This window comes from Tenrec ecaudatus, chromosome 12, assembly GCF_050624435.1.
Source record: "Tenrec ecaudatus isolate mTenEca1 chromosome 12, mTenEca1.hap1, whole genome shotgun sequence".
NCBI lineage: Eukaryota > Metazoa > Chordata > Mammalia > Afrosoricida > Tenrecidae > Tenrec > Tenrec ecaudatus.
Genome location: NC_134541.1, coordinates 26,370,594 through 26,393,034, shown reverse-complemented (window position 1 = coordinate 26,393,034; position 22,441 = coordinate 26,370,594). Strand labels below are relative to the sequence as shown.

The 22,441-nt window shown below is 51.4% G+C and overlaps 1 protein-coding gene across 5 annotated transcripts in view; it reads left to right on the top strand.

Annotated features, from left to right (window-relative positions):
* Nucleotides 1-21,941, top strand: part of EPB41L1 (erythrocyte membrane protein band 4.1 like 1) — an 80,677-nt gene extending 58,736 nt beyond the window's left edge. For 3 of the 5 annotated variants that reach the window (XM_075563685.1, XM_075563684.1, XM_075563688.1), the window contains 8 exons: nt 92-502; nt 2,902-3,006; nt 4,374-4,454; nt 8,784-8,870; nt 9,717-9,800; nt 11,778-11,858; nt 12,191-12,307; nt 19,946-21,941. In XM_075563685.1, coding sequence (XP_075419800.1) covers nt 92-502; nt 2,902-3,006; nt 4,374-4,454; nt 8,784-8,870; nt 9,717-9,800; nt 11,778-11,858; nt 12,191-12,307; nt 19,946-19,954 — 975 coding nt within the window. In that variant the 3' untranslated portion in view covers nt 19,955-21,941. The remainder of the gene's footprint in view (nt 1-91; nt 503-2,901; nt 3,007-4,373; nt 4,455-8,783; nt 8,871-9,716; nt 9,801-11,777; nt 11,859-12,190; nt 12,308-19,945) is intronic. The other 2 variants (XM_075563687.1, XM_075563686.1) reach the window with 1 other exon arrangement.
* The last annotated feature ends 500 nt before the right edge of the window (nt 21,942-22,441 follow it).

Genomic DNA, 22,441 nt, shown 5'->3' with positions numbered 1-22,441 from the left:
GACCCTGAGATTTCCTCTGACATTCACCGTCTTGCTCTTTCTCTCCCTCCCCCACCCCCATCCCCGTCCTTCCATTTCCCTCTGGTCATAGAGAGCAGGGCTGAGGGAGGGCTCAGAGGACAAAGTCAAGCCAGCACGTCCCAGGGCCCCAGAGAGTGACACGGGCGACGAGGACCCGGATCAGGAGAGGGATGCGGTGTTCCTGAAGGACAACCACCTGGCCATTGAGCGCAAGTGCTCCAGCATCACTGTTAGCTCCACGTCCAGCCTGGAGGCCGAGGTGGACTTCACGGTCATCGGGGACTACCACGGCAGCGCTTTCGAAGACTTCTCCCGCAGCCTGCCCGAGCTCGACCGAGACAAGAGCGATTCAGACACCGAGGGCCTGGTGTTCTCGAGAGACCTCAGCAAGGGGCTCCCCAGCCACGAGGATGAGTCTGGGGACACGGAGGACAGCCCGGACCGAGGGGCCTGCGCCACCCCGGAGATGCCCCAGTTTGAGGTACCCAGGCCCAGCCCGCGCGTCTCCTCCCAACACTGCATGTTCGAGGGCCCCGGGGCCGTTTGTGAGAAGACTGACAGCCGCCTGCAGCCCAGAGCCCCACCTCGAAGCCTGCCCTTTTGCAGAACAGCATGGTCCTGCCCGTACTCGCATGTTTGCCGCGTCCCTGTAACCGCAGCGCGCACACCTTGGCTTTGTAACCCTTGGGATTCCATCGCTTGGCGGTGGTGGGGGTGGGGGGGTTTCCAGCACGTGGTGGGAGGTGTGGGAGGCTGGCTGGTCTCACTCCCCCGACATAAGAGAGCATGTGCTTGTAGACAGACCATCAGGATCTCCTGTGACGTGGTCTGAAAGTTGGGATCCAGGCCTAGGCTTCTCTCCGCAGGGTTTGGGCTTCCCGGGGAAGGAGCAGCAGTTTCCATCTGGTCCTGGGGTCTCTGGTGGTAGAGAAGAGGAAGCAGCTCATGGAGGGGCCCCGGGATATAGATGGGGTCTCTCTGCCCTATGTTCCTCCACAGTGCTGCAGTTTTTCTAAGCCACTTCTTGCTGTCCGCCATTCCTTTGCTCACACATGGCCTCCGTCCCAGCCTCCTTGTCACCCCACTGTCCTTCCCGCCATGTGTCACTTCCTAAGATGGGAGCCAGCCCATCCTGGGCTCTCACTCCGTGCTCTGCCCTCTGGGCGGAAGGCTTTTCCCCTAGTGGCATCACTAGGATCGTTGTCACCCTGTGCCACCTCGTGGTGTCAGCTCATGACCTCCTCCCATAACGGCATACAGACGAGCTCTTAGTAATGTGTGTTATCAATGTGAACCATGAGCTACAGGGATAAATTGCTTAAATGTAATACTTCTTAGATTATATGAACACAAACCAGAGTTGTTTTGTAGCCTCTTTCTACCTTGAATTGCATTATTAGTTATAACGTCTTTAGTAGCTGGGCAGAGGCCTCTTCTGATCAGCCTCCTGTTCTTTCAGTGACGACATTCTCAAACAAAGTGATTGACACAGGCGCACAAATATGAGGGCACCTCCAAAAGCGCATGGACAAGTCTGCGTTAGTCCTATTCATCCACAGACTCTTTGAGACCCCTTGTGGTACTTGTCACAACACTGCAGCTAAAAACACCAAAGCGATTTGACAAAACCCACAACTGTGGAAACACCTGCAGCAACACAACCAACAACTCCGTCTTGTCGAGCAAGGAGACAAAACCACACGACCGGAAGCGTGGCTGTAATTGGGTAATAGCGACAGCTCTGACAGGCGCTCACTAGACTCGTCAAAAAATAAACAAGTAGAGTTTTAGCCTCATAACTATATTCATGTGACTTACGAAAAAGTGTTTTTGTGGCTGTAATGGCAGGGATATTCCAATCTGAAAAATAAATAATAAATCTCTGCTGAGATAATGCCCCCAATCTTATAGACTGTTGGTGTCACCCCTCAGATGGTGTCACTCAGCACAGAGACATCACTTCTTCCTCCTCGACAATATGTCATGCCAGGTCCTAGGACACAATGCCCATGTCAGTTCTATGGCACAAACTTCCCGCCCACCCCAGGCAGAGGTTTTCCTTCCTCCGCTGCCCTCTCCCGCTTTAAGGCCTCTGCTCTGCCAGTATCCAAAGCAGTCAGCTTATCAGCTAATTGGTCCGCTCTGCCACCAGGGACCACAGGGACCACACCTGGCCTGAGACTTAGGCTCATTGCCCCCTAAGGTTCCTATCTAATCCACTATCATTTGATCCCAAATCAGTAGCCCTTAAAAGAACACACTGCTCAAGGCAGATACGAGCTCCAGATTTTTGTGTGTGTGTGTGGTATCATTAAAGAACCAGAGGATCTGGCCCCTCAGAGCCTACATTTCTGAATAGCATCAGCTGGTCCATTCTGAGCGAGACCAGTCATGTTCCTCCTTCATCCTGGCCCTCAGCAAGACTACCTCAGTCCTGGACCTCTTCTGCCCGGCCCCTTGAAGTATCCATGTGTGCAGCTCCCCTTCTGAAGAACAGTTCCAATGGAGATGAAGCAATGAAGAAGTGGTGGCATAGCTGTTGAAGTCCTGCAGCATTCAGTGACACTGGTGGGGGCCTAGCCCAGAATAGATGAATACTTGAATACTAGAATGCTATTTTGATGGTGGTCTTAAAACAAAAGAAGAAACCAGCATAAAACCCACATGAGGTTGTGTGTTGTGATTTCATAGGTCAGGTTGGGTGCTGGTGGTCCTGTTGAGTTGTTTGTGAAACCAAACCCTGCCTCTCTGGCCTTGATTCACATATGCTTTCAGGGACTTTGGCTGACTGTCCTGATGGAGACAACCAACCGATCCTATACCAAATTTTCCAATAACAGAGCTCCATTTATGAAATATGACCCCCTCATCTCCCTACAGCCAGTGAAAACAGAAACCATGACCGTCAGCAGCCTGGCCATCAGGAAGAAAATTGAGCCAGAAGCCGTACTACAGACAAGAGTCACAACTGTGGACACCACCCAGGTAATCTAGGAGTCCCCATGTCCCCTGAGCACAAGTTTTGACTGTTTGGGGTCTCCACTGTGGAGTCAACCTTTCCCACCTGGCTCTTCTGGAGCCCACATCTTCCCCCTGATTCACTCTGAGCCTCAGTGGCTTCCCGGAGCTCTCAGACGTCTGAGGGCAAGTTTAGCTGCAGACCTGAAGATTGACTAAGGCCTACAGTCCTGAGCATTCCACCAGTCTCTATTTGACTGGTTTCTCTTATGATTTTGCGCCCCATTTTTCTCGCATTCTACCCAGGACCTCCTAATAGGATCCTTTTCAGAGCAGTGAGTAGTGGTAGCCAGGCACTATCTAGTTCTCCTGGTCTCAGGGTAGTGGAAATGGATGCTCTCACGGGGTCCATTAGACTTAATGTTTCCACATGTCTTTCGATTTTCAGCAATCTTCCTGCAGCCACCTTTATAGGTGTCAGCATAAAACTTTCCACTTTTAGAAAACTCAAATAAAACCAAATGAAAATTCTCTTGGGATTCTGTGAGATCATGTATATTTTACACTCTGTTCCCTCCTCCCCTTAATATATGATTCCTATTGGCAGCTCTGCCTATTGTCCACCCAGTGCTGGTGAGGCCATTCCAAATCACAGTAACCTTACAGGCCAAAGAAGAACTACCCCAGAGGGTTTCCAAGACTGCAATCCTTACAGAAGCCGACTGCCCCACCATTCTCCCTCTATAGCCGCAGTTCTCAGCCTGTGGGTCACAACCCCTTTGGGGGTCAAACAACCCTTTCACAGGGGTCACCCAATTCATACCAGTAGCAAAGTAACAGTGATGAAGTAGCAACAAAAATCATGTTATGGTTGGGGAGTCACCACAACATGAGGAACTGTATGAAAGGGTCATGGCAGTAGGAAGGTTGAGAACCACTGCTCTATAGACCTACTGTTTGATCCTTTTCAGGGGATGGATCTTCATTCTTCCATTGATCAGTGCTGCAGAGAACTGTCTTGTTCATACCTTTTGGTGGGTTTTGCAACGCTGACATCCAGCTCCTGGCAATGGGCATGCTAGCTCAAAAGTGGTTGCTGCTCTCGTGGCTGCTCAGCTCGTGGCAAACCCGAGTGTGCAGAGTGGAGCCGTTCCATAGGGTTCTCAGGGCTGTGGCCTTGATGCATGTACATTTAGAGGCAGTTTGCAAAATTGGCTGGGATCCGTTTCCTTGGTCCAGTAGGAAGGCAGACATGAACTTGTGTGTGGACTTGTCCCCCTCTCCCCACTTCTGAGCTCAGAAGCAACCTCTCAAATCTTTCTTCTGTAATTGAGAAGGCCGTGAGCGTTGGGGAAGTGGCCCCTACCTCTAACACCTCCTCTTCTGGCCTGCAGGTGGATGGAAGTGCCCCTGGGGGGAAGGAGTTCCTACCAACGACCCCCTCCATCACCACGGAGACCATATCAACCACCATGGTAAGCAGGCCCAGGAGGCCTCCTCCTTTGCTCAGCCCCCTCTTCCTCCAAAACAGATAACAGGCTAACTTTACCCTGGAGCTTCAGGGAGGCCTCATCCGCCCTAGAGGCCTGGGATAGACAGTCAGATTTTTACTGTGTGGCACACTAGTTGACATAAGAACTTCAGTCAGACCTCAGTTTCTCAAGAGAATCACGTGGAAGGTATGATCTGGACCATCTCAGCCATTGAAGTGGGGGAGGTGGTCAGAGGAGGATGACATTGTATGATTATTGATAACCATGGGGACTGTGCAGGCGAGTCTCACAGGAGCTGTAGATGAGCCCAGAAGACACTCCCCCAGGATTCTCCCCTGTACCCCTCCCTGCTCTGCACTTCTGTCTCCGGCCACTTCCTCACCTTGGTAGATGGTGTACAGTGAACCAAAGTTGGAAATTTAGGCTTTTGTGGAGCTAGTGATTCTGCTACCTGTATGCTCTCTGGCCCAGGAAGAAGGTCCTCTTCCTCGTAGGCCTCTGGTTACTCATCAGTGAAATGGGAGTCATCCCCAGCCTTGCCTGGTTCCCAGGTGCTTGTGAGACTCCAGTAAGATAAGGTCATTTGATGATGAGCAGAGTATCTGAGGTCGAGGAGCCAGGGTGCCTGGCAGTGTGCTGAGCACTGGGAACAAATGGACTGTCTGGCTGAATCCTCACCCTGAGGACCTAGCCCTCAGCTGTGAGGTGCTGCTAACTTTACAGATGATGAAGCTGGAGCACAGAGGGGCAGAATGACTGGCCCAAGGAATCCCCGCTCTCCATCAGTCCTGACCTACCTCTGTGAATGTCAGCCGGGTGGGGCGACACCAGACAAAGGCTAGGCAGAGTCTGAGCCGCTGGCAGTTGACATCAAATTCTCCTGCCAAATCCCCAATCTATGCATAGGAGGAGAATGTGACCAGTTGAGACTACCTAGCAAGTAGTCTCTGAACGAACCAAGATTTTAAACAAGCCCAAGCCTCTCACCCGCTGGCACCCTTCCCCAGGGACACTCGGTTCCTCCTCTCCCGCCAGCTCTTCCCCGACGACAAGGCAACTGGCACGCACAGGGTGACATGTAAATCCATTCCTATGGTGAACAGGTGGTCCATCTCATTCATGTCCTCATCTATCCATCGCCCATTCATTTGTTCCAAAAACATTTCTTAGTCTCTACTCTCTCCCCGGCGGCGCAGTGGGTGAAATGCTGGCCTGCTAACCTTCAAACCCACCAGCCGCTCCGTGAGAGAAAGATGAGGCTGTCTGCTCCCCAAAGATCTCTAGGCTCGGACGTCCTGCAGAGCAGCTCTCCTCTGTCCCACGGGGGCTCCGAGTCCGAACTGGGGCTCCGAGTCTGAGTTGGCTTGACGACAGGGCGTCAGTCACTCTCTGCCTGGTATGGGGACACAGTTGAAGTAAAGAATCTGCCTGTGAGAGTTCATTCATTCACAAAAATACTCTTCAGGGTCCCCATGAATGTGTTACACCTGTGGGCTCAGGGGCCGAGCACACAGTGGTGAATAAGACCCAGCACTTCCACTTTCTGGCTGGATGATCTGGGCCGAGTTACCTGGACCTCCCCAAGCCTCAGGTGTTTATTCCTGCAAAATGGGACCAACAGGAACACTAGCACACGCCTCCCAGGGTTCGCAGGAGGCTGAACTAAGAAGAGGTAGGCCAAGCCCTCAGCACAGGGGCTGAGACACAGCCTGTGGCCATGTGTGAGCTGCTGGTATGCTTCTCCTGCGCCTGGAGACCTCAGCAGCATGGGAGCGGAGCTGGCTACCGGGAGAGGAATGGGAGAAGGCTTCCCTGCACTGTGACATTTGAACTCTGTGTGAAGGACTGGCCCAAAGGAGAGCCTAGCCCTGGGAACACTGGTTTAAAGGCCCAGCTGCTGGGCAGGGGCAGGGTGAGTGTGAGGCAAGACCAGGCATGACCAGAGTTGGCGGGAGGAGCAGGGGGGTAGGGACTGGAAAGGAAGGCTGGGCCAAGGCTGAAGGGCCTGGGGTGTCCTGTGAGATACTGGCTCTTCACCCTAGAAACAAGGATGAGCCACTGAGGAATGTCCAGCAGGCCCATGATGTGATAATCACGTGTACACCTGTGTTTCAGTGTATTACTCACTCGCAGCCTGTGTGCAGCATATGGACTGGGGCAAAAATTCCTTTCTTCCCTCCCTCCCTCAATCTTTCTTCTCCCTCCACAAATATTTACGGCACACCACGACTGTGAAGTGCTGTGCCAGGCACTATGACTCCCTCCGACACTGGAGAAGAGGGAGCTCCTGAGTTCCAGGGCCCACGTGCCAGAGGGAGAGACGGCCAAGGGTGCCAGGGAGCCAGCAAGCGTGGAGGCTGGTGGCCGGAGAGTGAGGGGGCAGAAGGTGGAAGTGCTCACTGATAGATTTGTTAGGTGACAAAAGGAAATCTGGGCCAAGGATGCCAGTCACTAGCCCAGCCGTTCCAAGTGTGCTTGGTGAGTCTGTTAGAGACCCATGCTTCCAGGCCGATTGAACCAGAAATTCTGGAGTGGGACCTAGAAATCTGCATTGTCACCAGCCCTTGAGAAGCACGGATCGAAGGAGCGCTGGAGGAGGAGGGGCAGACCTGGCGGCAGCCACGTATTGGGATAGGAGGAGGCAGGCCACTCCATTTTGAATCTGTTGGGTCATGAGGTCCCTATGGGACACGTCCAGGGAATAGAGAATGTCTATGAGAAAATTGGTTTTAAAAGTCTGGGGTTCAGGAAAGATACAGACTACATATAAAAGCTATGGGACATCGATCCCGATGTGGCAGTGACTAAGGTGACCTACAGAGGAGGGTGGCAAGAGGAGAGTCCTGGGAATTAAGGAGGAAGGAAGGGTCCTGAGTGGAGCTGGGGGGTTTGCCTGGGCCAGGGAGGGGAGCCGCTCCTTGAAGCGGAAGAGAAGGCTGGCTGAAGAGCCAGGCGGGGCTGGGGGGTAGTGGGGGGCTTCTTTGGGACCAACTCTGTTCCCCACTCATGGTCTGTGCTTTCAGTGTGCAGTAGAGGTGAGGCTTTGTGAGTGGGAGGAGGTGGCAGTGGGAGAGCATAAGAGACCTGCAGGGAGAAGGGCTGGAGCAGCAGCAGCAGGGCCCAAAGGGGTCAAGGCTATTGCCTAAGCAGAGAGAAGGAAGCACTGAGCCTGGGGGAGCTGTTACTGGCCTGCAAGCTGGGACTCTGGGTGAGTCAGAGAAAGTGGCTTGTGGTGGGGTAACCAAATAGTCAGCTCATTGACAGGTTCAAGCTAGAGGCAGGCATGGGAGGTAGGCAGAGGCAGGACCCAAGTGGGTCTTTCTGCTCACTGGCCCCTGCACAGGCTGAGGTCCAGCTCTGTTTTGTGCATGGGCAGGGGTCAGGTTCAGTTAGCCAAGGAGAGTCCCAGAACGAGGACCCCTGGGCTGAGCTCTTTATGGTACAGACAAGGGGCAGAAGAAGCAGGCAGTCAGGCCCCTGGCCAGAACTGGGCCTAATAGGTCCGTAAACAGTCCTAAGAAGAGCAAGCCAAGTCCTAGGGAGACTGAATCCAGCAGCTGGCTCAAGAGTAAGAGTGTGGAGGGCAGAGTGGTGTTACAGAAAGATTGTATAGGTCCTGGGAATGTGACAAACACGGATATACATTTTGGCTCTGTCACTAACTTGCTGGGGTACATAGATAGGCACTTATGTTTCCTGGCCCTCCAGTTCTCATCTAGAAAGCAGGAATGTTTAAAATGCTACGTTGTTACAAGACTTCAATGAGAGAACACATGTAACATCTTTAGCATAATGCCTAACACATAGCAAGTACTCAGAAAACAGTAGCTCCTATTCCATCATAAGGAGCCCGCCCAGGTGTGTCTCTGTCCTGCTGGCTTGGCTGTGTGAAGCTCAAGCTCCACCACTAGTCTCGGGGCACCTGCTTACAGAGGAACCCATGAGGCCGCAGAGAGGAAGTCACTGGGCCGGCATGTGGCAGAACCCGGCAGAGAGGTGAATGCACCTCCCGTGGTAGTGCTTCCAGAGTCCTCATGGAGCCACGAGGGCCAGGTTTTCCTCAGGGCTTCTGTTGAATGAATTAGTGTGTGTGTGTGAATGAGCAGTTGACCGATAAATGAATGAATAAATGAATGAGTAAGCAAGCAAGTGAATAAATGAAAGGAAGCCTAAGGGAATGGTGCCTTCAGACCCTGCTTCTCATGTTCTGATTCATCCATGTGGCTGTGAACCACGTAGCGACCTGCTCTGGCCATCCTGGGGGTCCCGTCCCCCCAAGACCTGGCGATTTGAGCACTATTGTTTCCCCAGGAGAACAGTCTCAAGTCCGGGAAGGGGGCAGCTGCCATGATCCCAGGCCCACAGACGGTGGCCACGGAAATCCGGTCTCTTTCTCCGGTAAGTAGGCAGGGCCAGCTCAGGCTAGGGGACTCAATGTCAAGGATGTGGGCATTGCTCCACAGACAGCCCGCGGCGGAGTGTCGTGAGCCTTGAGGCTGCCTTTTGAAGTGTGGTGCCAGGAAGTTGGATTGCTTTCAGATGCCCACAGGGCTCCCTGGTGTCCACCAGGGCCTTGTCTTGGCAGCGCCACACACACAGACACACATACACTCACTCACTCACTCACTCACTGAACCCAGCACTGGTAATGTGAGTGTAAAATGGCCCTTCGCCTGGTCACCTGTGACAGCTCTCTTTGCATCTGCTTTCTTTACTGACCTTGCTGTTCAGGAAAAGTCTGGGACTCGGAATCCAGAGGCATGACTTGGACTCACCTGGCTGCATGAGTGGCCCCCTGGAGACCCGGAGGCTGTCACTCTGTGGTCTTTTTCAGCTCTCACATTCTGCAAGCCTCCTTCTCCTGGCTCCCCCTGGAGCAAGTGAGATCTGGGCTCTGACGGCATCCGGGGTCAGGGGACTCTTTCCATGTTAGACCCCCCAGCTTGTTCGTCTACAATTCTAGGGGGCTGGAATAGGGTGCTACTTAGGATTAGAACTTGGATCCCGCTACAGTCTCCGTGTCTAGGAATCTTAGATTCCAAGGCTTCAGATTTTAGGGGTCTAGGATTCTGGAGAGTCCATTATTCTTGAATTCTTAACCTCAGCAATTCCAAGCATCTTGGCTTCCAACCTTCACCTTCCTGGGGCCCATCCTCTTCCCTTGGTTTACCCCACCCAGCCACACCCCTTCGGAGTCCAGCGACCTTTCCTGACACCCGGGGTGGGGGTGGTTGTGTTCTGCAGATCATCGGGAAAGATGTCCTCACCAGCACCTACGGCGCCACCGCGGAAACCCTCTCCACCTCCACCACCACCCATGTTACCAAAGTGAGTAGCAGCACGGCCACCGCATCCTCCCCGCCTGGCTGCGGGCTGGGGAAGGCCCTTACTGTTGCTCTGCTTGTTTCGGCTTGGTGATCTGTCCCATGAACACAGGAAGCCTGTGCTGTCACCAGCTTCTTGAGTTCTGTGCTACATGCCCTCCCCGGCCTGGGCCTCCAGCTAGGTCGGGGGAGCGAGGAAAGGATCATCTTTGAAGTAACGGTGAACCATGCGTTTGCGCGTAATAGACCTGAAGTGCTGGGAGAATGTAAAGAGGAGCAAGGTAAATGGTCTAGAGGCATCAGAAAAGCCAGAGAGGGTCTCCTGGGGCAAGTGGGGTTCTGAGCAGGGTATTGGAAAGCCAGGTAGTACTTTGAGAAAGGAGGAGAGAGATGCAGGCGATGGAAGCCAAGCAGAAGCTGAGAGCAGAAACTGTGTGTATTTGTTTGTTCACTCATTGAGAAAATGCTAGTATCAGCCTTATGCCAGCGTCTGTGCTAGGAGCTGCTGGGGTGGCTGTTCGTGGGAAACAGGAAGAGCCAGCTCTATCAGGAAGCAGCAATGTGTAGGGGGGTAACTGTGGGCAGTTGGGTTGGATTGGGGCCAGGGGAAGCAGCCTGTACAAAGAAGACAAGTACCAGAACACAGCTGAGTGTGGAGGCTCTGCGTCAGAGAGACATCGGGAAGCTGTCCATCAAGGTGTCTAAACTGGGGCAGTGTTCCAATGAAAAGAGCTTTAAGGAGCTAAGACCGGGTCAGCCAGGATGTGCCATAGATGGAAGAAAGAAGAAGCGCTCTGGAGACTGATGGAAAACTCAGGCAGCAGGCTGAGGGCCTGGATCAGGGTGGGAATCAGAGTGGAAGAAGGATCAAAGAAGAGAGGCATTTCTGGGAGCATCCACAGCAACTCAGCCAATCAGGACAAAGGGCTGAGAGGCCGATGCATCCAAGACCAGGTAACCAGCAGGAGGGTAGGAAATTGCTTGGGCCAGGGATGGAGACCTAGAGGATGGAGGTCGGGGAGCCAGGTTGAGGTGGAGGGTCTGGTCAACCATCAAAATGGAGAAGTCTGGGAGACAGCTCTGTGCACACACACACCTTCGCAGCCTGGGCCTCTCCTGTAAAGGACTCAGAATCGCTTTGCATCCCCAGGAAGAGACCCACTCTCTCTAAAAGCACTTCCTGAGCCATGTCGGCATCACTGAATGTTGGACAGCACAAGCACAGCTAACTCTTCTTCCCAAAGACCCCTTGGCCCCGCCCATAGGGGCCCCTTGTCTGCTCCGTCTTAGTAGTGGCCCCCCCAAACAAGTTGCCTCCTGACTCCAGCTCAAATTTCCCTCAGCCACCAGCCTTCTTGGATGTGGTTCTATCCCATCTTCTAAATGTATTCCCAAACCCAGCCCCTTCAGAAGACAGCAGAGATGATACTTCTCAACAACAGAATCTTCTCTTGGAGGGTTGTTGGAGTCGCTCGAGGGAGGACCTTATCACCATTCACATTTCATTCATGCGTTCATTCAGCAAACCTGCATTCAGCACCTGCCCTGGCCAGAGTGCAGAGGGGAAAGGGAGAGGAACAAATGCAGGCCCTGTCCTCAGGAGGGAGGTGAGCCGGGCCGTGAACACACACAGGTCAGTCCAAGGCAGAAAGCCCAGAACCCAGAGAGATACAAGCATGGTGTTGAGGGAGTCCCGAGGCAGGAAAGCAGAAGCTCTGTCAGCCAGCCAGGCTCAGGGAAACAGCATTGAGCTAGGCTTAGAAGACCTAGAGAGACAGATTGGCAGTTGGGGGAGTAGTGGCAGCCAGGCAAGTTCTGTTCTCTGAAACCCCCAAACCAGAAAAGGAGAACTCATGGCAGCCAGGAAAAGAGTCACTGCTGGTTCTCACACGTGCCCTTGAGAGACACTTGGGATAGCGCACCTGTCCTGGCTGCTGCCCCAGCAAGACCTGTAGGTGACCACGTCCCTTTTCCTCTGCAGACTGTGAAAGGAGGGTTTTCTGAGACAAGGATCGAGAAGCGAATCATCATTACAGGGGATGAAGATGTCGACCAAGACCAGGTATGGGCATAGGGAATGGGATTCCCCATGCCACTGCCCGCTCCCAGCTTCCCAGGTTATCTATCATGGTCGTCCTTCAGGCAAAGAGAGTAGATGTTCTTCCCTGCTGATCTTGCCTCACAAGGAGCCCCCCAGGAGGAAAGGGCATTGGATGGGAGCTGGAGGGTGCAAGATAACCTGAGCTCTAGGTTCTCCCTTTAACTTGGTTTAACTACCGTCCCTCCCTGGGCCTCAGGTTCCCCAGCTGTGCACTAAGGGGTTTGGGTCAGCTGGCCTCCATGCCTCTGTATATCTAATATTTCCTGGTTCCTCAGTCTGTCCTTCTTTTTCAGGCTCTGGCTTTAGCCATCAAGGAGGCCAAACTCCAGCATCCTGACATGCTGGTGACCAAAGCTGTTGTATACAGAGAAACAGACCCCTCCCCGGAGGAGAGGGACAAGAAGCCACAGGTAAGGCTGATGAGAAGCTCAGCACCCACAACAGAGAGCTAAGGATGGTGGCAATCTCCTGGGAGGTCCTTTCTTTATGAGAACTCAGCAAATGGCTTTGTTCCTCTCTGAGGTTTGACACACCCTGACTTCCCAGATGTGTTCAAAGAGTAAGGACACTCACTGCCAGCTACTTGATGCTGACTCACAGGGACCCTATAGGACAGGGTAGAACTCTCCCTGTAGGGTTCCAAGCCTATAACTATTTACAGGCACAGAAAGCCCACCTTTCTCCCCAGTTCTGACAAGTCAGAGTGGAAGGAAGACTGGTTCCTTCCCCTTTGGGGGTCTCAGGCCCCAGACCCAGAGAAGTGAATCCTAAGACGGTTAAGAGAAGGGTAGAGGCAGTAAAAATCAAGAGCAGGCTCTGAGGTGAGAGAGAGGCAAGCCTGACCTCATTAGCGAAGGCCTGCCAGGTCAAGTCCACAGTGTCTTATCCCTGAGTCTCCTTCTTCCTCACAGGTCACGGGAGGTTGCTAAGAGTGTGTCATGAGCGCCTCTCAAACCTCCTGGTGCCAGAGTCTTAGCAGCCCTGATCTTTTCTGTTGTGTTTGTTGGTTTGTTTGTTTTGTGTCTAAGAGCCAGCAGGCCACAGTGACAAGAAGGATGAGCTGGTGTGGCCCTGGAGCAGGTTTCCGTGTGAATTGATGGAGGGCTACTTCCGACCCAGCAGTTCTCAACCTGTGGGTCACGACCCTTTTGGGGGTCAAACGACCCTTTCACAGGGGTCACCTGATTCATCACAGTAGCAAAATGACAGTGATGAAGTAGCAATAAAAATAATTCTCGGGTTGGGGGGGTCCCCACCACATGAGGAACTGTATGAAATGGTTGTGGCATGAGGAAGGTGGAGAACCACTGCTCTAACCCCTCTAGGAATGAATGGATTTTGTCAGACTTGTAAAACAAACAAATGAATCTCCTAGACCTTGCGTTGAGTGTAACAGTCAGATATGAAAGAGTACTCTGATTCCATTCAGAGGACATTCAAACACAGGCAAGTCATCAACAATGAGAAAAGGCTGAATTATGGTTATTTCTGGGTGGAGTGTTGATAGGGAAAGAGGCCCAAGGGACCCTGCTGCGATGCTGGGGAAAGTTTTGTATTGTGACCCAGGTGGTGGCTAGAGGTGTACACTTCACACGTGTCACACTACACAGAAAAAGTCCTTGTCAGAGCCACTACACACACACACACACACACACACACACACACACACACACACACACACACCACCCTCCACCCTGCCCTCTTCCTTGAACAGGAACCAAGTGTTTTAATGGTGTTCTTCCCTTTGAATCCTTGACACCAAAGAGAAAGGACCAAGACATTTCCCTGACACTTTGAAAGGCTACTAGCCTTTGGTCTAGACCAGTGCTGCCCAATAGAGCTTTCGGCGTTGGTGGAAATGGTCTCTCTCTGTGATGTCCAGCATGGTAGCCACTGGTCACATATGGCTTCTGAGCACTTGAAATTTGACTGTGTGAGTTGAGATGCACTTTTTGGGTGAAATACCAGCAGGATTCAGAAGATTTAATATGAAAAAAAAAGTTACAATGTTAATGATCTAGACAATATCATTTATATTGGTTACAGTGTAAATGAGAATGTTTTGGACCTATTCGATCCAAAATGCAAATTATATACATATATATATATAAATCATTTTATTAGGGGCTCATTCAACTCTTATCACAATCCATACATATATCAGTTGTGTAAAGCACATTTGTACATTCATTGCCCTCATCATTCTCAAAACGCTTGCTCTCTACTTAAGGCCCCGGGCATCAGCGCCTCATTTCCCCTCCTCCCTTCCCACTTCCCCTCCCTCACAAACCCTTGATAATTTATAAATTATTATTTTGTCATATTTTATACTATCTGACATCTCCTTTCACCCACTTTTCTGTTGTCCATCCCTCAGGAAGGAGGTGATATGTAGATCCTTGTAATCGGTTCCCCTTTCCACCCCACTCTCTTGGTATTGCCATTCTCACCACTGGTCCTGAAGGGATCATCTTCCCTGGATTCCCTGTGTTTCCAGTTCCTATCTGTACCAGTGTACATCCTCTGGTCTAGCCAGATTTGCAAGGTAGAATTGGGATCGTGATAGTGGGATGAGGGAGGAAGCATTTAGGAACTAGAGGAAAGTTGTATGTTTCATTGTTGCTACACTGCACCCTGACTGGCTGGTCTCCTCCCTGAGCCCCTTCTGTAAGAGGATGTCTAGTTGCCTACAGATGGACTTTGGGTCCCCACTCTGCCCTCCCCCTCATTCACAATGATATGATTTTTTGTTCTGATGATGCCTGCTACCTGATCCCTTTGACAATTTCTTCCATGTGGGCTTTGTTGCTTCTGAGCTAGATAGCCGCTTGTTTACCTCCAAGCCTTTAAGACCCCAGATGCTATATCTTTTGATAGCCTGGCACCATCAGCTTTCTTCACCATATTACATATATTTTTAAAAATTCATTTCACCTGTTTCTTTGTTCTTTTTAAATGTGGTTACTGGATGACTACAAGTGCTACTTGCGGCTCATATTTTTGTCTTTTTTTACATAATGTTTTATTTTGCCTTTTGGTGAATAAATTAGGTTCCCGATGTTCACCTTCTATTTCGAGTGGACAGTGCTGGTCAAAGAGAATGCTAGCTGGCTCTGGCAAAGCTTCCCTTGGGGCTCATTCAAATGATTGTCACAAGTGTCCACTCGGTTGTCCAGGTGTTTTTGTTCTTTCCCTCGCAGGTCTCAGCGTGGCAGAGCGTAGGTCCTTGTTCAACCTGCACTGGACTGGTTGCATCACTTGCCAGGGGTGGGAGGAGCCAGTTTAGCATGCAGAATCTAGAGAACCAGCCCCATACAGTCTGGTGTCATACTTATTAGGAGTCTTTGCTATACCTCAGCCCATAGAAGAGTCTGTGCAGAGTTTTATGTAGGAACCACTGCTGCAAAGGACAGGATCCTGGGAAAGCAGAGACCTGGCTTTAATCTCAGCCATCCCACGGACCCAGTGTACAATCACAGGTGAGTTTCTTCTCTGGTTGTGGACGCCACCCCTCCTTTGCAAAGGGAGGCAATGGAGCCAGGCCCCTTCCAGCCACACTCTCCTGGCAGTTGAGATGCTTGCCTAGAGAACTGGGTGTTTCTAAAGTGCCTTCTCCATCCCGAAATGACGATTGCTCCCCATCTTGCCCAGGGCATTCTTAGCCAGTTGTCCCCAGGCTCTTCCTGTTTTCCCTGGCCATTCAGAAGCATCTTATCACAACCTCCATATCCTGCTTCTCCCTCCCCCCCGCCACCCCCTCCTCTGTCCCCCAGTCTTTCAGGTCTGCTCACTTGGCTATCTCATTCCCTCCTCCTCGCTCCTCTTTCCATGATCTTCTTGACTGCCATTGCTCCACCCACCTTGTACCCTGGCTAGCTCACTCTTTTGCATCCTCAGGTGAAGGTCCTCTTGTTTCTGTTGCCCTAGGGAGGACTTGCTCCCTTGCCTTTCTGCCCACACACCTTCTCACTGTCACCGAGCAGGGGCTACCTTTGGCTGGAGCACAGGCAGGCCCTGACTCAGAAGTGGGAATGTGTTCTCTGAGGGAGAAAATAACTTTTAAAAAACTTGAGGTGTGTTACTGGTATTGTGGTTATATTTGTATGTGTGCATGTGTGCGATACAATATTACACACAACACACACTTTTCTGTTTTAGCCGTTTTGAAGCAGACATCCCCATGGCATTAATCGCCTTCACAATGTGGCACATTCATCATGACTATTTCTAAAATGTTTTTATTATCCCCGACCATCGGGGGTGAATGAGCACTGAGCAATAACTCTCCATTTTCCCTGGGCAGCCAGTATTCGACTCTGGTTTTGTAGGTTTCACTTTTCTGGATTTTTCTTTAATATTTCCTATAAATGGAATCACATAATATGTGACTGGCATTCCGTCATGCAACCCAGTTTTAGAGGTTCATCCACATGGTAGCATGTATGGGTACTTCATGGAAAAACCCTCTTCTCTAAAGGGCTCAGAAAGCATTGGTCTTTTTGGTAACCATGCATACTAAGACTGTAGTCTTCCAAGCCTGAGCGCACAGCTCAGCCATGTCCCTTATTACCTGTGTGGCCTTAACCTACTTATTTACCTATGTTTCTTCATCAGCCAAAATCCAAAACCAAACTCACTAACATCGAGTTGATTCCCACTCAGTGACCCTATTGGGCCAGATAGAAACTGCCCCTGGGGATTTCCAAGACTGGAACTCTTTAATGTAGCAGAAAGCCTCATCTTTCTCCCAAGGAGGAGCTGGTGGTTTCAAACTGCCAACCTTGCAGTTAGCAACCCAACGTGTAACCCCTATGCCATCAGGGCGTCAGCCAATGACAGGAATAATCAGAATAATCACAATTGCTCTCATAAATAGAGTGCTTACTCGATTCCAGGCACCATGGTATGCATGTGACGTAAATACTCGTGTCTGTTCATTTTACTCTTTACAAATGAGGAAAGTAAGTCTCAGAGACTTGGGTTGAATGATTTGACCAAAGTCATAGAGCCATAGCTTCATGGTGGGCTGGTTAGATTTCAAACCTTATCTGTTAGACTGCAAACCCTCTTGTGGTCATCGCCTCCTCCCCACACTGACTGCTCTTAGTATCTCCCTCCAGGGGTCGCTGAAGAAAGTGAACATTATGCCTGACACATAGTAAATGCTCAATGAAAGCTCCTTATGATGACTTTTACTGTCAACTGGAAGTAGGTGAGCACCTATTGGCACATGGGGACCCCACTGTAATCTAGCAAGAAGAATAAATGTTAACCAGGCATTGTTTAGCTGTCCCTCACGTTCTGAAGATACCCTGCACACCCTGCAGAAATCTGAATCATCTTTCCCCCAATTTCTGTGCTAATTGATGAACACAGTTAGACTGTGACCTGCCATTATAAGAAGAGCCAACAAACACACCCTAGGTAGGAAGTGGTGGGAGGGAATAGCAAGAACATGCCCAGACATGGGAGCCAGAAACACCTCTCTGGGTCTCATCTGTCCAATGAGATTCCTTGTTCCAACCTCAGGAGCTGCTGTAGTTAAACAAAATGAGATCTCTTACCTGATGGGCCAGTGCCTCACATACAGAGGGTACCCAGCAAGTGTGAACCTGCCTCCTAGTCACCTTACCACTAACAACCCCCCCCAGACCCTCCATGGCTTTGCGAAGTTTAAGGATTGTCTAGAGAAATTAGACCTTAGTCCTTCCCCCACAAATCAGAGGCCAAGACCCTGCTCCTACCCGGGTGTCCTCACTCCCAGTCCTCCCTCCACCAATCCTGCCAGAGCAGCTACCCCGCACTGGTTGACTGTTGGCCTGCCTTCCTGAAGCTCTTCCTCCGTGAAGTTGCCATGGGTACGGAGATGATGCCTGTCTCAGGTAGAGTCTTTTCTTTCCCTGCAGCCTCACAGGCCAGTTGCACAGATTCTGTTCCATCTTCTCCCACTGACCGACCTCCTTCGGGGAGGGCCAGTCTCATCCCACTCCCTGGAGCTTTTGCTCCTTTAAAAAATCAGTTAAATGAGGGGGCCCCCCCAAAAAAAGATCGAACTATTCCAAAGTAGGAGTTGTGGATTCTAGTCCTGCTTCTGCTTCCAACGTGCTAAGTCCTTAAACTCTGCTGGACCTCAGTTTCCCTGCCTGTTCAATGAGCCGCGAAGGCTTCATTGGCTTCATTGTCTATGATGCCATTAGCACTGAGCATGCAGACGGTAAGGGGCAGGAGTGATAGGCCCATTTAGTTAGTGTCTCTGAGGACTGCTAAGTGCCAGCCTCGTGTTAGGCACTGGAGGGACAAAGTTAAGGAAAAGGCAGTCGTGACCCTCAAGGAACTCGGATGAGTAACTGGCTACATGAACAACAACAAGCAGTAATAAGAGCCAAACCCAAACCAAACTCCCTGCCATCAAGTCAATTCTGATTCACCGCGACCCTCCCTGTAGGACAGAGAAGAACTGCCGCTGTAGTTTTCCAAGACTGCTCATCATTACAGGAGAAAAAACCCTCGTCTTTCTCCCACAGAGCAACTGGTAGTTTTGAACCATTGCCTTGGTGGTTAGCCACCCAATGAGTAATCACTTAGTACATGCTGGACTTTGAGTTCTCCCTATAACCTTAGGAGGCAGAGCCCATTTTACAGCAAAAGAAACTGAGCCTAATCCAGGTTAAGACACTTGCTTATAATTATAGAGTAGCGAGCTGGGGAGCAAGATTTGAACTCAGGAAATCTACTTCAGAGTCCACATGCTCAATCCCTAACTTAGAGTCATGCAAACCTGAGGTAAAACCCAGACTCTGTGTTCTTTTAAAAAATATCTGTCTCAAGTTTAATCCTGAGGACACAACAGGTTGTACTAAAAACAAACTAATTGAAGCACATCTGGAATTATATGAAGTGTTTCTTAGATCCGAGAAAAGATGAGAAGAAAAAGTGAAAAGACTGAGCTTAGTTGCTCCGTGTTAGAGGAAACGTTAATAAAATCTAGAGACTGATTCCCTCGAAACAAACCAATGCCCACCGGCTGTGGAATCCGAAGAAGTGCAGGCTCGGATCTCAGCCTCCTGGCCTTGGAAAGTCACGTTCCCTCCCTGAGCCATGTGCGTGCCTGGCACGCCCCCAAACCAAACACCAGACCCATGCCATTGAGTCAGCTCCCACTCAGCATGGCCCTGTTTCGGGGTTCTGAGGCTATAAAGCTGTATGGGAGCAGGTAGCCTCATCTCTCAACCCAGGGGCAACGGGTGGATTTGAACTGCTTGACCTTGCAGTTAGACCAGAGCTCATCCGACAGCACGTCCAGGGTTCCTATGGCTCAGCAAAGGGCAGCTAAAAAACTGCCATGGTTGTCCCAATGAATGGCAAGGAGTACATCAGTGTTCATTACATCACAATTCTCCACAGCCGAAGGGTGGGGGCCACCCCAGTGTCCATCAACAGATGTATTGCTCAAAAAGTGACTGCCAACCAGTTGTTCCCAAGTCATGGGGACCCCATAGGATAGAGTAGAACTGCCCCTTTGGCTTTCCAAGGCTGTAGATCTTTCAAAGAGCAGAGCCCTGTCTCTCTCCGAAGGAGCGTCCGGTGAGTTTGAACTGCTGACCTTGCCGAGTTTAGCTAGGGAGGCCCCTCACAGGTGAATAGATAAATAGCAGAGTAGCCTTATTCAGCCATAAAAAAGTGATGACATACTGAGCCACGCTACTTCATGGGCGAGCCTTGAAGTAATGATGCTGAGTGAAAATAAGCCAGACATTGGACAGATACTCTATGATTCCACTTATATGATATGCACAATCTAGGTGAGGCCAATAAAGACAGTTCTTACCCTAGGGGGTGGGGAGGCGGTCTTGAGGAAGTCCATGGGGACAGAGCTTCTGCTGGGGACAAATGGCGGCAGTGGTGGCACAGTGCTGACGGTGCTGAGTGCCGCGGGTCCACACGCAGAGAAGCGGTTCCCATGGCACATTGCTGTTCTTTCTATCTCACCACAGTTCCCTGATTTGTCTCCCCCGCCCCGCTTCTCTTCTTCCCCGGCTCGCTCCCAGGAATCCTGACCTCTGTGAAGAGATGTTGGCGTGTCTGGTCCAACCCAAGCCCGAGAAGCGTTAAGAAGGGGCCTTCGTTCTGGATTCTCCAACGCCACACTGACGTCCCAGCCGCGCCGTACTGTCCCTGATGAGAGACTGGGAAAGGAAAGCATATATACATAGATATATATAGATATATATATACAGGAACCACCGCGTCCTTGCACTGCTGCTGGGCTGGTGGAGCCGTCTGCGACAGCGCCAACCAACATCCCGACACCTACATTTTCCTTTGCAGATAAATCAAAGAATTGTCGAGTTTTTTTTTGTTTTTAATTCCAAGAAAAATTTTGAAGATAAAATGAGGACAACAAGAGTCCCTCGCTCCCCCATTTCCGCTGCCAAGCAACAAAAGCAAGCCAGGCCGCCACGATTGTAGCAGTTCAACGGGACTGTGGTTTTGCACGTTTCGTTCAGTGGACGAACCGCCCATGTGTGGGCCCACCCCCACCCCCCCCCCTGAAGGCAAAGGACAACCCATTTGCAACAAAGCAAGAGAAGTCGCAGCAGCAAGGCACACACTGTCCAACACTTTTCCAAGAAGGAAAATCCCCCCACTTCAAAAAGAGGAGGAAGAAGAACACGGGGTCCTTATTTTGGGGGTCTTGATACTGGGCTGCAAAATCCACCTTCCTTTCTCCTGCCTCCCTTCCACCCTGGACTCTCATGTGTCTTGTCATTTTCTGTCTGGGCTCCCTCTTCCAATTCCCCCTTCCTCCTCCCCCCCTCACCTTCTGTGTCCTGGTCTTGCTGCGGGGGTGCCACAGGACCTCCGCTGATGACTCATTGGAAACCCAAAAACAGAAACCGCAAGAACCGGAAACGAAGCCACAGAAGGGAAGTAGACATGGTGTGTGTGTGGTCTCTCCTTATGAAGGTACAGCTTGTAGGGTTTGTATGGATGTGCTTCTAAGTTATGTATATTACATGTAACAGGAAACAAATATTAAAATAAACCGTGCTGGTAAGTATGAAGCTGACATTTTAAGATTATAATGATCTGATTGTGATTGATGTATCCCAAGGTTCTTAGAGCTCACTGAACGGGCCCAGCAGAAGCGCCCGGGACTCTGGGTGTAGGGTCTGCCAACTTCGGTGTAGTGATACAGTGTGCGGTATTTGTAATTGGTTGATTGGTGGGGAAGGGCGGGATGTCCAAAAGGAGCGGAGGGGGCTGGCAAGGAGGACGCAATGCAGACATAGTCCCGAACTCGCCAGTCTGCTGCCTTCCCCCCGGGGCACGGCAACCAAGGCCTGGCCTGTGCTCAGGCCTGGCCTCCACCATTCACAGGTGGTGGCAGAGGTCCCAGCTCAGGCCTCCCCCCACCTCCCTGGGGGGCTTGCATTGGTTTTCAGTACTCTCTTTTTTTTGCCACATGTCTGGGCCCTCTTCTGACTACATTGTCCTAAGGAACTCCATCTCCGCCAGGAAACAGTGCCCTGGTCATGGAGAGGAGGGTGGCTTTAGCCAGGCTGTCGAAACACTCACAGGGCAGTCTCCTTCTCTGGCCCTTCTTCTAAAGCATTCCCTTCTTCCTGGACCCCAGAGTAGCCTCAGTAAGGAGGCTGTGAACGTAGAGCAGGCCCGGGGGGGGGGGGGTTGTTCAAGCTGCATTCCAAGAGGCGTCAGGGACAGGTGGGGTTGCTTGCTGGCTCCATCGGTGTATAAGGCCCTGGCTTGGGAGACCGCCCCTTCCAACAGCTTTTGAGCTTTGAGCCTGGGTCCTTGGAGCCTGGGAATTGCCTTGAGACCACAGAAGCCCTTGGAGAAGATCCTGCCACCAGCTTGGCATTACCCTCAAGCACACACAGGCTTGCCTGCCAAAAGCTCCTTCCCTGAGCTCAGTGAGTCCCTCCCTGCGGGGAACTGTCTGTCCCCTTTGCACTTTACTCGGTCCTACCTGGCCTTCCCAGTCCTGCTGGTAACGCGATCAATAAACTATCTTCAAACATATCTACTGAGTATCAGTCTGTGCCAGATACCTTGCTAGGGCTGCAAGAGAAAGTGTGAGGGAAAGGAGGGACGTGGAAGGCCAGCCTGCATCTCCCAGAGTGGCCGCTCTATTGGGGAACATTTTCTCATGCTCTCCAAGTTGCTGGACAGCCCGGGATCCATGTGCCCCCTTGGCTTGCTCAGTTGGTAACTTGACAGCATACACACTTGGCTGCTCAGCTGGCACTGGCCCAGGCTAGCATTTGCCTCGGAGAAAGGCAAGTGGGCCGAGAGGCCTGCAAGGGGCCAGCTCAGATCAGCCCAGTGGACCCATGCCAGCACCCTTTCCCCCCACCAGGGCCTTTTTACAAGCCTGTAGAGATGCCACTGAACCTTCTGCCCTTCTCATCTTGAGAACGCCTACCGTGGGGCCAACCAAGAAACTGGCATGCAGTCAGCCTCTGGACGCCCAGTCCCTGTAGGACCCAGGCGGCCTGGACAGACCACAGAGGGAGGATCAT